Consider the following 12298-nt stretch of genomic DNA (forward strand, 5'->3'; position numbering starts at 1 on the left):
GCCCCCCCCGTCCGTTCACATTAATTGAGACCAATGTAATCATGGCTCCTAATAAAAGAAATGTGCCTGATAAACCCTCTATCATTTAATCTCTATCCCTTCCCTCCTCTCATGCTCCTTCCCAACTTTTCAGGCAGCTGTTGCTTTCATCCTGCAACCTCTGGCTCTTTTTCACCTCCTGTTTGAACCTTCCCTGCAGTTTCAGCCTCTTCCTTACATTAGGTTTAGGCCGAGCAGCTGCCCCTTCTCCCTCTATCTGTCCCTTCCTCCTTGTGCCTCTCACTAAACTTTCCCTTTCCACATAATGCCATCCCACCCCCACTTTCATGTCTCCATCCCCCTCTGACTCCTCACTCTCGAGCTCTTCTCTAATCTCCTGTCCCTGCTCCCCATCAGATATTTAATCTCCCTTAGAGAGTCTTCCTGCTATCATGGTTTCTCCAACAGTGCCACTCCCTTCAGCCTCATCTCCACCGCTGACCCTTGCTCCCCGCTTACTCTCTTTCTCTGGGACAATAGCACGTCTTCTTCCATCTTGCTCCCTTTTGGCAGTTTGGTCTCCCTGCTCCCGTCTTGCTGCCCCTTTAAGGCTCCTGCCTCTTGCACCCTCTTTTCTTGCCTCCTCCTGCTCCCTGAGATGTCCGACACCCCGTCTCTCTTTGGAGTACTTACACTTACCCCGCACTCCGCTCGCACCTCCGTTCCCCCCACAGACACCATATTCTTTAGGGAGAGCCGAAACATATTATGGCTTTACTCTGTCCTTGACCCTGGCTGCCCTCCACTGTCTTTGTCCTTTTTCACCATACTTGGTGTGTTTTCCACTATCTCCATCTTATTCTCTGCTCCGCAATTTTCTGCCTCTTCTTGCGCTTATTGCATTCGCCGGATGTATCCTCCTCCTACTCTACTCCTCTGGTCACTCCACTCACACCTCCTGCTCCTTCTCCCATCTCCTCGTCATTCAAGGGGCTTCCTGTTGCCTCACACTCACAGTAGGTGGGGCTTTTGTGACACAAACCACAGCTCTCTGCCATGCAGCTCCGAGCAATGTGTCCAGACTTGCCGCAGTTATAACAGTGCAGGTCTGGACAGCTTCTCACAAGATGGCCATGTCCAAGATAATAATAGCAAACCTTCACATGGTTATCATACAGTACCAGAAGTACTGCACTGCTTCCATTGTCTCGAATGTCATGCTGTAGGGCAATGACTTCACCCACTCTGGGAACCGCACCTTTACATAATGGGTTTCATCTGCCACCCGTGTTCCTCGATAGCATCTCCTCTTTATTGCTGTGCAAATTTTAATGTCCCATGAGCACATCATCCTTAATATAAACCGGCAGGTTTAAGAATGAGACCACCACCTCTTCAGAATACAACAGGGATACATCCAAGAAACTATCACCAAGTTCAGCAAAAGTCTTTCCACCTGCTCTTGGCCTCTGATTGTTACCTCAAATGCAACATTCGACTTTGGTCAGCAGGCAAAGCAGCATCCCTCATCGTAGTCCTCATGGATAATATCCCAAGCTCGTACCTCCTTATCCTTGCATTGAACCACCATTGTGTTTGCTTTTCCAAACCTCTTGGGGTCCTGGCCCAAATCTTTGGGCCTTTTCATCTCCCTTCCCCAAACATTTTCTCCCCTGATTAAATTTATTCTGGAAACATTGTCATCTGGAGGGTTTGGCAGTCCGGGCCCCCCAGCAGCTCTGGCTTTAGTTTATGGGCCAAAAAGGCCCTAAAATCTGGAAAAAAAAAAGCCACCACCAACTTTTTACAAACTCACTCCAACTCCCTGCAAGTTATCAAAATACCCAGTATTGTGTTCCTAACACAGATGAGACTGCATACAGGGAGGTTAAAGTAACAGTGACCTCAGTCTTTATTAAGACACTCCAGAGTGAGGAACAGGCCTTATATACAGTGCTCCCAAGGGATGCTGGGATCCCTTGGGACTTCAGGGGATGCGCTCCCTGGTGGCGGAACATGGGAGTGCATGCTTTACAGATACACAACATCACTCCCCCGCAAAGTCAAAGTGAAAACTATTTACAAGGTGAGGCAGTCGGGAGCCTTTCTTTCCCTGGTGGGCCGCCTTGGTACAAATGTCTGTTCTGGTGTGTTGGCTGTGCCCTCACTGGGCTGGCATGTTGTTGGCCCTGCAGGGCTGCTGGGTGAGCCTGGCCTTGCTGGGCTGTTGGGCGTGGTGGGCTCAATTTCCTGTTCCGGGGTGGTGTCGTTGATCTTTGGGTGTGTGTTGTGGGCTCGAAAAAGGTGGTGTCTGCTGTGGGTTGTTCAGGGCAGTCTGTGAACTGCAGTCTCGTTTGGTCCAGGTGCTTTTTGCAAATTTGTCCATTGTCTAGTTTGACTACAAACAACCTACTCCCTTCTTTAGCTATCACCGTGCCCGCAATCCACTTGGGACCATGTCCATAGTTTAGCACATACACAGGGTCAGTCAGATCAATTTTCGTGACACAGTGGCGCGACCATCGTTTACATTTTGTTGCTGCCGCCTGCTCTCTACCTGATCATGCAGGTTGGGGTGAACCAGCGAGAGTCTGGTTTTAAGTGTCCTTTTCATGAGTAGCTCATCAGGGGGCACTCTTGTGAGCGAGTGGGGTCTCGTGCGGTAACTGAGCAGTACTCGGGACAGGTGGAGTGAGCCTTCCGTGACCCGTTTAAGGCTCTGTTTGATGGTTTGTACTGCCCGCTCTGCCTGCCCATTGGAGGCTGGTTTAAACTGGGCCGAGGTGACATGTTTGATCCCATTGCAGGTCATGAATTCTTTAAATTCGGCACTGGTGAAACATGGCCCGTTGTCACTGACCAGTATGTCAGGCAGGCCGTCGGTGGCAAACATGGCCCTCAGGCTTTCAATGGTGGCGGTGGCGGTGCTTCCCGACATTATTTCACATTCAGTCCATTTGAAAAAGCATTCACCACCACCAGGTACATTTTACCGAAAAACGGGCCCGCATCATCGACATGTATCCTCGACCATGGTCTGGAGGGCCAGGACTACAAACTTAATGGTGCCTCTCTGGGTGCGTTGCTCAACTGAGCACACACGCTGCATTGCCGTACACAGAACTCTAAGTCAGAGTCGATACCGGGCCACCACACGTGGGATCTATTTATCACTTTCATCATTACTATACCCGGGTGTGTGCTGTGGAGATCCGAGATTAATGTTTCCCTGTCCTTTTTGGGTAGCACTATGCGATTACCCCACAACAGGCAGTCTGCCTGAATGGACTGCACATTCGTTCGCCGCTGAAACGGTTTGATTAGCTCTTACATTTCAACGGGGATGATGGCCCAGCTCCCATGCAGTACACAGTTTTTTACTAGGGACAGCAGAGGATTTTGGCTGGTCCAAGTCCTAATCTGGTGGGCCGTGACAGGTTATTTATCATTTTCAAACGCTTCCATGACCATCAACAAGTTTGCAGGCTGTGCCATTTCCACCCCCGTGGTGGGCAATGGTAACCGACTGAGAGCATCCGCACAGTTCTCGGTGCCTGGCCTGTGGCGGATGGTATAGTTATACGCTGATAGCGTGAGTGCCCACCTTTGTATGCGGGGTGAGGCATTTGTATTTATCCCCTTGTTTTCAGCAAACAGGGATATGAGGGGCTTGTGATCGGTTTCCAGCTCAAATTTGAGGCCAAACAGGTACTGATGCATTTTCTTTACCCCGAACACACACACTAATACCTCTTTCTCAATCATGCTGCAGACCCTCTCGGCCTTAGACAAGCTCCTGGAGGCATAGGCGACAGTTTGCAACTTCCCCGCAACGTTAGCTTGTTGTAATACACACCCGATTCCGTACGACGACACATCACATGCGAGCACAAGTCTTTTACACGGGTTATACAATACAAGCAGTTTGTTGGAGCATAAAATGTTTCTGGTTTTCTCAAAAGCAATTACTTGTTTTTTTTCCCCATACCCAGTTCTCACCTTTACGCAATAACACACGTAGGGGCTCTAAAAGGGTGCTTAACCCCGGTAGGAAGTTACCAAAATAGTTGAGGAGTCCCAGGAACGACCACAGCTCCGTGACGTTCTGTGGCCTGGGTGCGTTCCTGATAGCCTCTGTCTTGGCATCTGTGGGCCGAATGCCGTCCGCCGCGATCTTTCTCTCCAAAAACTCCAATTCTGTTGTCATAAAGACGCATTTTGACCTCTTCAGCCGCAGCCCTACGCGATCCAGTCGCTGGAGGACCTCCTCCAGGTTTTGTAGGTGCTCGACGGTGTCCTGTCCCATGACCAATATGTCATCCTGAAAAACCATCATGCGTGGTACCAACTTAAGTAGGCTCTCCATGTTTCTCTGGAAGATCGCTGCAGCCGACCGAATTCCAAAAGGGCATCTGTTGTAGATGAACAGTCCCTTGTGCATGTTGATGCAGGTGAGGCCCTTCGAAGACTCCTCTAGCTCCTGCGTCATGTAGGCCGAAGTCAGTTTGAGCTTGGTGAATGTCTTGCCTCCTGCCAGCGTCGCAAATAGGTCGTCTGCCTTAGGTAGCGGGTATTGGTCCTGTCACGAGAAACGATTAATAGTTACTTTATAATCGCCGCAAATCCTGACCGTGACATCACTTTTGAGTACTGGAACAATTGGGCTGGTCCACTCACTGAATTCCACTGAGGAGATGATGCCCTCGTGTTGCAGACTGTCCAGCTCGATTTCCACTCTCTCCCTCATCATGTGAGGTACCGCTCGCGCCTTGTGGTGAATGGGTCGTGCCTCTGGGACCAAGTGGATCCGCATCTTCGCCCCGGAAAAGATTCCAATGCCAGGCTCAAAAAGGGAAGGAAATTTGTTAAGAACCTGGGTACATGTGGCCTCATCAACATGTGATAGTGCTCGGATGTCATCCCAGTTCCAAGCGGATTTTTCCCAGCCAGCTCCTTCCAAGCAGTGTGGGGCCATCGCCTGGGACAACCCAGAGTGGCAGTTCGGGCACTGTGCCCTCGTAGGTGACCTTGACCATGGCGCTGCCCAGGACAGTGATAAGCTCTTTGGTGTACGTTCTCAGTTCCGTGTGGATGGGGCTCAGGGCTGGTCTGATTGCCTTGTTGCACCACAGTCTCTCAAACATCTTTTTACTCATGATGGATTGGCTAGCGCCAGTGTCCAGTTCCATGGCTACGGGTAAGCCATTCAATTTTACATTTAGCATTATAGGTGGACATTTCGTCGAAAATGTGTGCACCCCATGTACTTCAGCATCTGCCTTCTCTCTCTGAGGCTCGAAATTGCTTTGATCCACCATGGACCGATCTTCCTCTGCCACGTGGTAGTTAGCAGGTTTTGCAGAGCTTGCAGCTCGTCTGCATGCTCGTTGGAGGTGCCCCATTGTTCCACAGCTCTTGCAAATATACCCTTTGAACTGGCATGAATAGGCTGAATGGAAGCCTCCACAACGCCAACAAGGTGTGAATTGCCTTACATTCATCCTTTGTTGCGGACTCTGAGTCATCTGGGTCACCTGAGGCCTACTGGCAGTTGCGGACTCATGGTTTCTGCCCTGTACATTTCTGCTCGCAGATACAGTTAATTTATGAACATTGCTAACACTTGTGTGCTGAGAGATTTGTTTGGTGTTATTACTGGTGGACATAAACGCCTGTGCTATCGCAATGGCCTTGCTGAGGGTCAATGTCTCTCCAGTCAAAAGTTTTCGTAGGATGGTCTCGTGGCCACTGCCCAGTACAAAAAAGTCTCTGAGCATTTGCTCCAGGTAGCCATCAAACTCACATTGTCCTGCTAGTCGCCTTAGCTCGGCAACGTAGCTCGCCACTTCCTGACCTTCAGATCGCTGGCACGTGTAGAACCAATACCTCGCCATCAGCATGCTCTCCCTCTGCTTAAGATGCTCCAGAACCAGTGTACACAGCTCATCATACGACTTATCTGTGGGTTTCACCAGAGCCAGAAGATTCTTCATGAGGCTGTAGGTCGGTGCCCTGCAGACCGTGAGGAGGACCGCTCTCCTTTTTGCAGCACTTCCTTCTCCGTCCAGCTCGTTGGCTACAAAGTACTGGTCTAGCCTTTCAACATAGGCTTCCCAGTCCTCACCCTCTGAGAACTTCTCCAGGATGCCCACAGTTTGCTGCATCTTTGCGTTGGATTTGTATGCTCGTCGCCAGTTATTGTGTTCCTAACACAGATGAGACTGTATACAGGGAGGTTAAAGTAACAGTTTATTGAGACACTCCAGAGTGAGGAACAGACCTTAAGGGCCAGCTTATATACAGTGCTCCCAAGGGATGCTGGGATCCCTTGGGAATTCAGGGGATGTGCTCCCTGGTGGCGGAACATGGGAGTGCATGCTTTGCAGATACACAACACCCAGCAGCATCTGCTCACTCCTAGTCCCTCCCACCTAGAGAAAGTGAGCCACAGCTGGCACTATGGGCAGCAGTGGATGGACAATAAATACTGTCTTGTTGGTCACGTTGCAAAAACAAATGATTAAAAAAGAAACAGAATCCTGAATCCATCATAGAGCTATAAAGGGAGTTTGCAAAAATGATTTATGTGGGGTTCTTGAAGTTACAGCAGGAGATTGGCAAAACCCTTGAAGAAACTGTCTAAGTGGGCATTTTTAGCTCTCTGCCAATTGCCTGCCTGAGGATTGTCACGGAAATTCCAAGCAATTGGCTTTGCTGGGTCTTTTTATCCAACTAAAAATATGTGCTACAAATTTATTTGGGTGTTTATTGTGTTTCGACTGAGGCAAGGCAAATGTAAGAATGGTCACTGACACAGTGCAAAAGCTGTGGATCAGATTCACTTCAAGAGGGCAAAGATTGAGATTTCTTGAATGACAATTTTGGACAGATACTCTCATGTATCTCTTCACACACAGGGCAATCAACAGCTCGAATGTGCCTTCAGGAAGGGTGACTGAGAGTATGATATTGGGGTCACTTCAGAAGCAGTTAATGATGTAATAGGACAATGGCAAGGTTGGCATTCTAGAAAACTGAGGTTGGGGAGGCTGAAGGGTCTTTGTTAACTGAGCCCAATTGATGAAGGGTAATTCTACAACCAACATGGTTGGAAAACCTTCGGCGGTGTCTGCCAGCATTTCCAACTGGACTCACAATATTGTCCCTCTCATCTTGCAATTATTAATGAGCTCCCGGGGAGGTACTGGGTAAAAGCAAGTTGCTCTGGCATATCTCCTATAGCTAGTTCAACAGTTGCATAAAGAGTAGTTGAGGATGTATGACTGGCCTGTTCCATCAGACAGAGAAGTCTGTGAAAGAGAGGAGTTAGGTCAATCTCCCAGGTTGCTGAGGGAAATAAGCGTGTCAGTAACAGAAACTCTAGCCACAATCCTCCTTCAATATGGGAGTGAGGACTGGAGGGTTGCAAATCTTCCACCCCTGTTCAAAAAAGGTGAGAGAGATAAACTCAGTAAATATAGGACAGTTAGCATAACGTCAGTGATGAGGAAACTTTTAGAGACAATAATCCAGGACCAAATTAATTGTCACTTGTAGAAACTTGGGTTAATAAATGACAGCCAGCACGGACTTGTTAAAGGCAAATTGTGTCTGATAAACTTGATTGAGTTTTTTGATGAAGTAATGGAGAGTATTCATGAGGATAGTGTGATTGATATTGTGTATATGACTTTCAAAAGGCGTTTGATAAAGTACCATACACTAGACTTGTTAATAAAATTGAAGCCAATGGGATTAAAGGGACAGTGGCAGAATGGATACAAAATTAGCTAACAGTTAGAAGGCAGAGAGTAGTGGTGAACGGCTGTTTTTCAGACTGGAGGGAGATATACAATGATGTGCCCCAGGAATCGGTATTTGGACCACTGCTATTAATGACCTGGACTTGGGTGTGCAGGGCATAATTTCAAAGTTTGCAGATGACATGAAACTCGTAAATACAGTGAACAGTGAGGAGGATAGTAGCAGACTTCAGGAGTATATCGTTAGACTGGTGAAATGAGCAGACACATGGCAGATGGAATTTAATGCAGGAAAGTGTGAAGTGATACGTTTTGGAAGGAAGAATGAGGAGAGGCAATATGAACTAAATGGTATAGGTCAAAACGGGGTGCAGGAACAGAGAGACAGGAGCACACAAATCTTTGAAGTGGGCAGGACAAGTTAATAAGTCTTTTTTTTAAATGCATACGGGATTCATGGCTTTATAAATAGAGGCATGGAGTATAAAAGAAATTTAAGCTAAACCTTTATAAATCACCGGTTAAGGCTCAAGTAGAGTATTATAGCCAATTCTGGGCACCGCACTTTCAGAAGAATATCAAGGTCTTGGAGAGGGTGCACAGGAGATACACGAAGGTAACAGGAATGAGGGATTTCAGTTATGTGGAGAGACGAGATAAGCCGGGATTGCTTTCCTTAAAGCAGAGAAGATGAGATTTAATAGAGGTATTTAAAATTATGGGGGTTTTGATGGAGTACATAAGAACATAAGAAATAGGAGCAGAGTAGGCCATTTGGACCCTCGAGCCTGCTCCACCATTTAATAAGAAAGTAAATAGGGAGATCTGATTTTATTGGCAGGAGGATCGGTAACCAGAGGACACAGGTTTAAGGTAATTGGCAAAAGAACCCGAGGGGAGATGAGGAGAATGTTTTTTATATAGTGATTTGTTATGATCTGGAATGCACTGCCTAAAGGATGGTAGAAACAGGTTCCATAGTAAGTTTTAAAAGGGAATTGGATGAAAACTTGAGGGGGAAAGAATTGCAGGGCTATGGGGAAAAAGCAGGGGAGTGGGACTAATTGGACAGCTCTTTCAAAAAGCTAGCACAGGCATAATGGGCCAAATGGCCTCCTTCTGTGTAGTGTGATTCTATGAGATAAAGAGGGAGAGAAAGAAATGAAAAAGAGCATATGTGGCTATTGATGCAGTCAAAATCTGGGAAAGCTAATATTGCAATCATTTTTTGGTTTGTTTAGAGGAAAATGTTAATCTGCTTTCTTGCTTCCTACCCTCTCATTGCAGGAATGAAGTTGATGTATATACATGATGACTCTGAAACTACAGCTGACTGTTTCACCATTCAGCTGTCAGATGGCAAGCACAGTATCCGCAAAGCCATTACAGTTCAGATTCTTCCGCTGAATGACGAGCAACCATTACTGACCAGGTACGTTCTCCTGAGCTTCAGAGTAACTAGCAGAGTGGACAAGGAGAACCAGGGGATGTGGTGTATTTGGGCTTTCAGAAGGCTTTTGACAAGGTCCCGCACAAGATAGGGAACTGGTTGGCAGACAGGAAGCAGAGAATCGGGATAAACGGGTCCTTTTCAGAATGGCAGGCAGTGACTAGTGGAGTGCAGCAGGGCTCAGTGCTGGGACCCCAGCTCTTTACAATATACATTTACGATTTGGATGAAGAATAGAGTGTAATATCTCCAAGTTTGCAGATGACACTAAACTGGGTGGCGGTGTGAGCTGTGAGGAGGATGCTAAGAGGCTGCAGGGTGACTTGGACAGGTTAGGTGAGTGTGCAAATGCATGGCAGATGCAGTATAATGTGGATAAATGTGAGGTTATCCATTTTGGGGGCAAAAACACGAAGGCAGATTATTATCTGAATGGCGGCAGACTAGGAAAAGGGGAGGTGCAATAAGACCTGGGTGTCATGGTTCATCAGTCACTGAAAGTGGGCACTCAATTACAGCAGGCGGTAAAAAAGGCAAATAGTATGTTGGCCTTCATAGCTAGGGGATTTGAATATAGAAGCATGGAGGTCTTACGACAGTTGTACAGGGTCTTAGTGAGGCCTCACCTGGAATATTGTGTTCAGTTTTGGTCTCCTTGTCTGAGGAAGGACGTTCTTGCTATTGAGGGAGTGCAGCGAAGGTTCACCAGACTGATTCCAGGGATGGCTGGACTGTCATATGAGGAGAGACTGGATCAACTGGAGTTTAGAAGGATGAGAGGTGATCTCTTAGAAACATATAAAATTCTGACGTGACTGGACAGGTTAGATGTGGGAAGAATGTTCCCGATGTTGGGGAAGTCCAGAACCAGGGGACATAATCTTAGGATAAGGGGTAGGCCATTTAGGACTGAGATGAGGAGAAACTTCTTCACTCAGTGAATTGTGTAATTTCCTGCCGCAGAGAGTTGTTGATGCCAGTTCACTGGATATATTCAAGAGGGAGTTTGATATGGCTCTTAAGGTTAAGGGGATCAAGGGGTATGGAGAGAAAGCAGGAAAGGGGTACTGAAGGAATGATCAGCCATGATCTTATTGAATGGCGGTGCAGGCTCGAAGGGCCGAATGGCCTACTCCTGCACCTATTTTCTATGTTTCTGTGTTTCAACAGGAAACCTTGCAGCTCCACAAATCACAACATGGGGGCGATGTGATCCATCAAGAAGTCGAAGGAGTAATATGTATTTTAATAACATTTGTAGAGGGCTTTCAGAGTTTTCTCTTTTTAAAGCTTTTTCCTGTAGTTGTTTACCTCCTCCTGCAGAATAAATAAACCACACAGTGCTCATTGTACGGTCAGTGGGAAGGAGTGTGCTAGATGGACTGAATACTGCTCTCATGTGTTTTCATGCTTATGATGTTGTGCTAAGCATGATCCAGCATGCAACATACAGCCAGCGTTGTGATGACCAAAAGCAATTTATCCCACTTACAATTGCTCACACTGCTTGAAAAGCTTACTTACTGTTACATTTGGTCCAGTGCAATGACCATATTTCAAGTCTGAGAAATCAGTAACATTGACAAAATATAATTTTGATGCAAAATATTTTTGCATCTTAATACTTTTGAAAGCCCTTTATGTTTGTATTGCATATAAGAATATCCTGTCAGCATTGCAATTTTTTTAATCTAGGGTTGTGATTGAGAAGTTTAATATTCACATCAAAACACATCAAAACAACTGTCATCTCACATTTGTAGTTACACAAACACACAATTCACTCCCACACATTTGTATACTTGCAATATCGCACTATCTCAGTCAGCCATATTGTGTCACTCACTTTGTCTATCACACTTACTGTTTCTCACAGTCAATTGATCTATCAAATAATACACACACACACATACACACACACATGTACACACATACACATACATATGCACATGTATAGACACATACATGTACATACACAACACACATACATACACACACATATACATACACACATACATGTACATACATATACACAACACACATAAAGATGTACACACACACATACACACACGCACACATATATACACACGCGCACATGCAAAATACATATATACGCACACGCACACACATATATATACACACATAGACCTGCAGTCATTCAGTACCATGCACACACCTCCAGTTACTTGGATACCTCATGGTTCCCTTCTGTTGTAGTGACTAACCTAAGAATTGTTCAGTATGTGGGAAGTGGGTAGAAAGTGTTGATCTTTAAGCCAAATGAACAAATAATGTTTAAATACGAGAAGTGAGTACAGGGTACATATTCTACATGTAAAATCCATCAGCATTACTTTCTTTCTGTATCTGTATAAAATAGCTGCCGGATAAAGATGGTAATGTCAGAAGTAGGGCACAAATGTGTGCAAAACATTTCTCTAACCATCGATCAAGATAAAGAGCGTGGAAATCCCTGGTTCATTAAGTCGTCACTCATATGGAAGCTTTGCAATCAATTAAATGTTAGGCATTCATACGAGTGCTGATCTCTATGTAATATAACACATTACACGATTCAGCTCATAGGTAACTGTTCACAATTCTTTTGGGTTTATTTGCAGTGCTCTAACACTTAATTAAATCTGAAATATAATGAGGTATTACAAATGGACAGCATGGCCCTGTAGATGGTGAACCCCTTGGAGATTAACAAAACCTCTTACCCAGTAAATCTTGTTGAGGTTTCTTCACCAGCTGGAATTTTTTAATCTTTTGCAGGAACAATGGGCTGGAGGTGGAGATGGGGGATAGCAGAATCATCTCTAGCGTAGTACTGGAAGCTGAGGATGAAGATACTCCAAGGCAGCATGTTTATTATGTGATGGACATTGTCCCCAAACAGGGCGTGCTCCAGCTCAAGGTTAGTGGCTAATTTTAGAGAGTGGCTGCCTGGAAGTTGGAGGCATCTTGATTTGAGATGTGACTATTTCCAGTTCTACCAGATGTTCAGGTGACTCGTGCTTTGTAGAAACCGCAGACTCTTTTTCTATTCACCGTCATTTTCAGAGTTAATGTTAATTTAAACATTAAAGGCAGATTGTGAACT

The 12298-nt window shown here is 45.9% G+C and overlaps 1 protein-coding gene across 1 annotated transcript in view; it reads left to right on the forward strand.

The window, feature by feature from the left end:
* The window catches only part of frem1a (Fras1 related extracellular matrix 1a), a 352151-nt gene that overhangs the window by 231276 nt on the left and 108577 nt on the right, over nucleotides 1–12298 (forward strand). Inside the window, 2 exon segments of the mRNA XM_070877990.1 lie at nucleotides 9030–9174; nucleotides 11971–12112. Of these exon segments, the coding sequence (XP_070734091.1) occupies nucleotides 9030–9174; nucleotides 11971–12112 (287 nt within the window).

This window comes from Pristiophorus japonicus, chromosome 1 (genome assembly GCF_044704955.1).
Source record: "Pristiophorus japonicus isolate sPriJap1 chromosome 1, sPriJap1.hap1, whole genome shotgun sequence".
Lineage (NCBI taxonomy): Eukaryota > Metazoa > Chordata > Chondrichthyes > Pristiophoridae > Pristiophorus > Pristiophorus japonicus.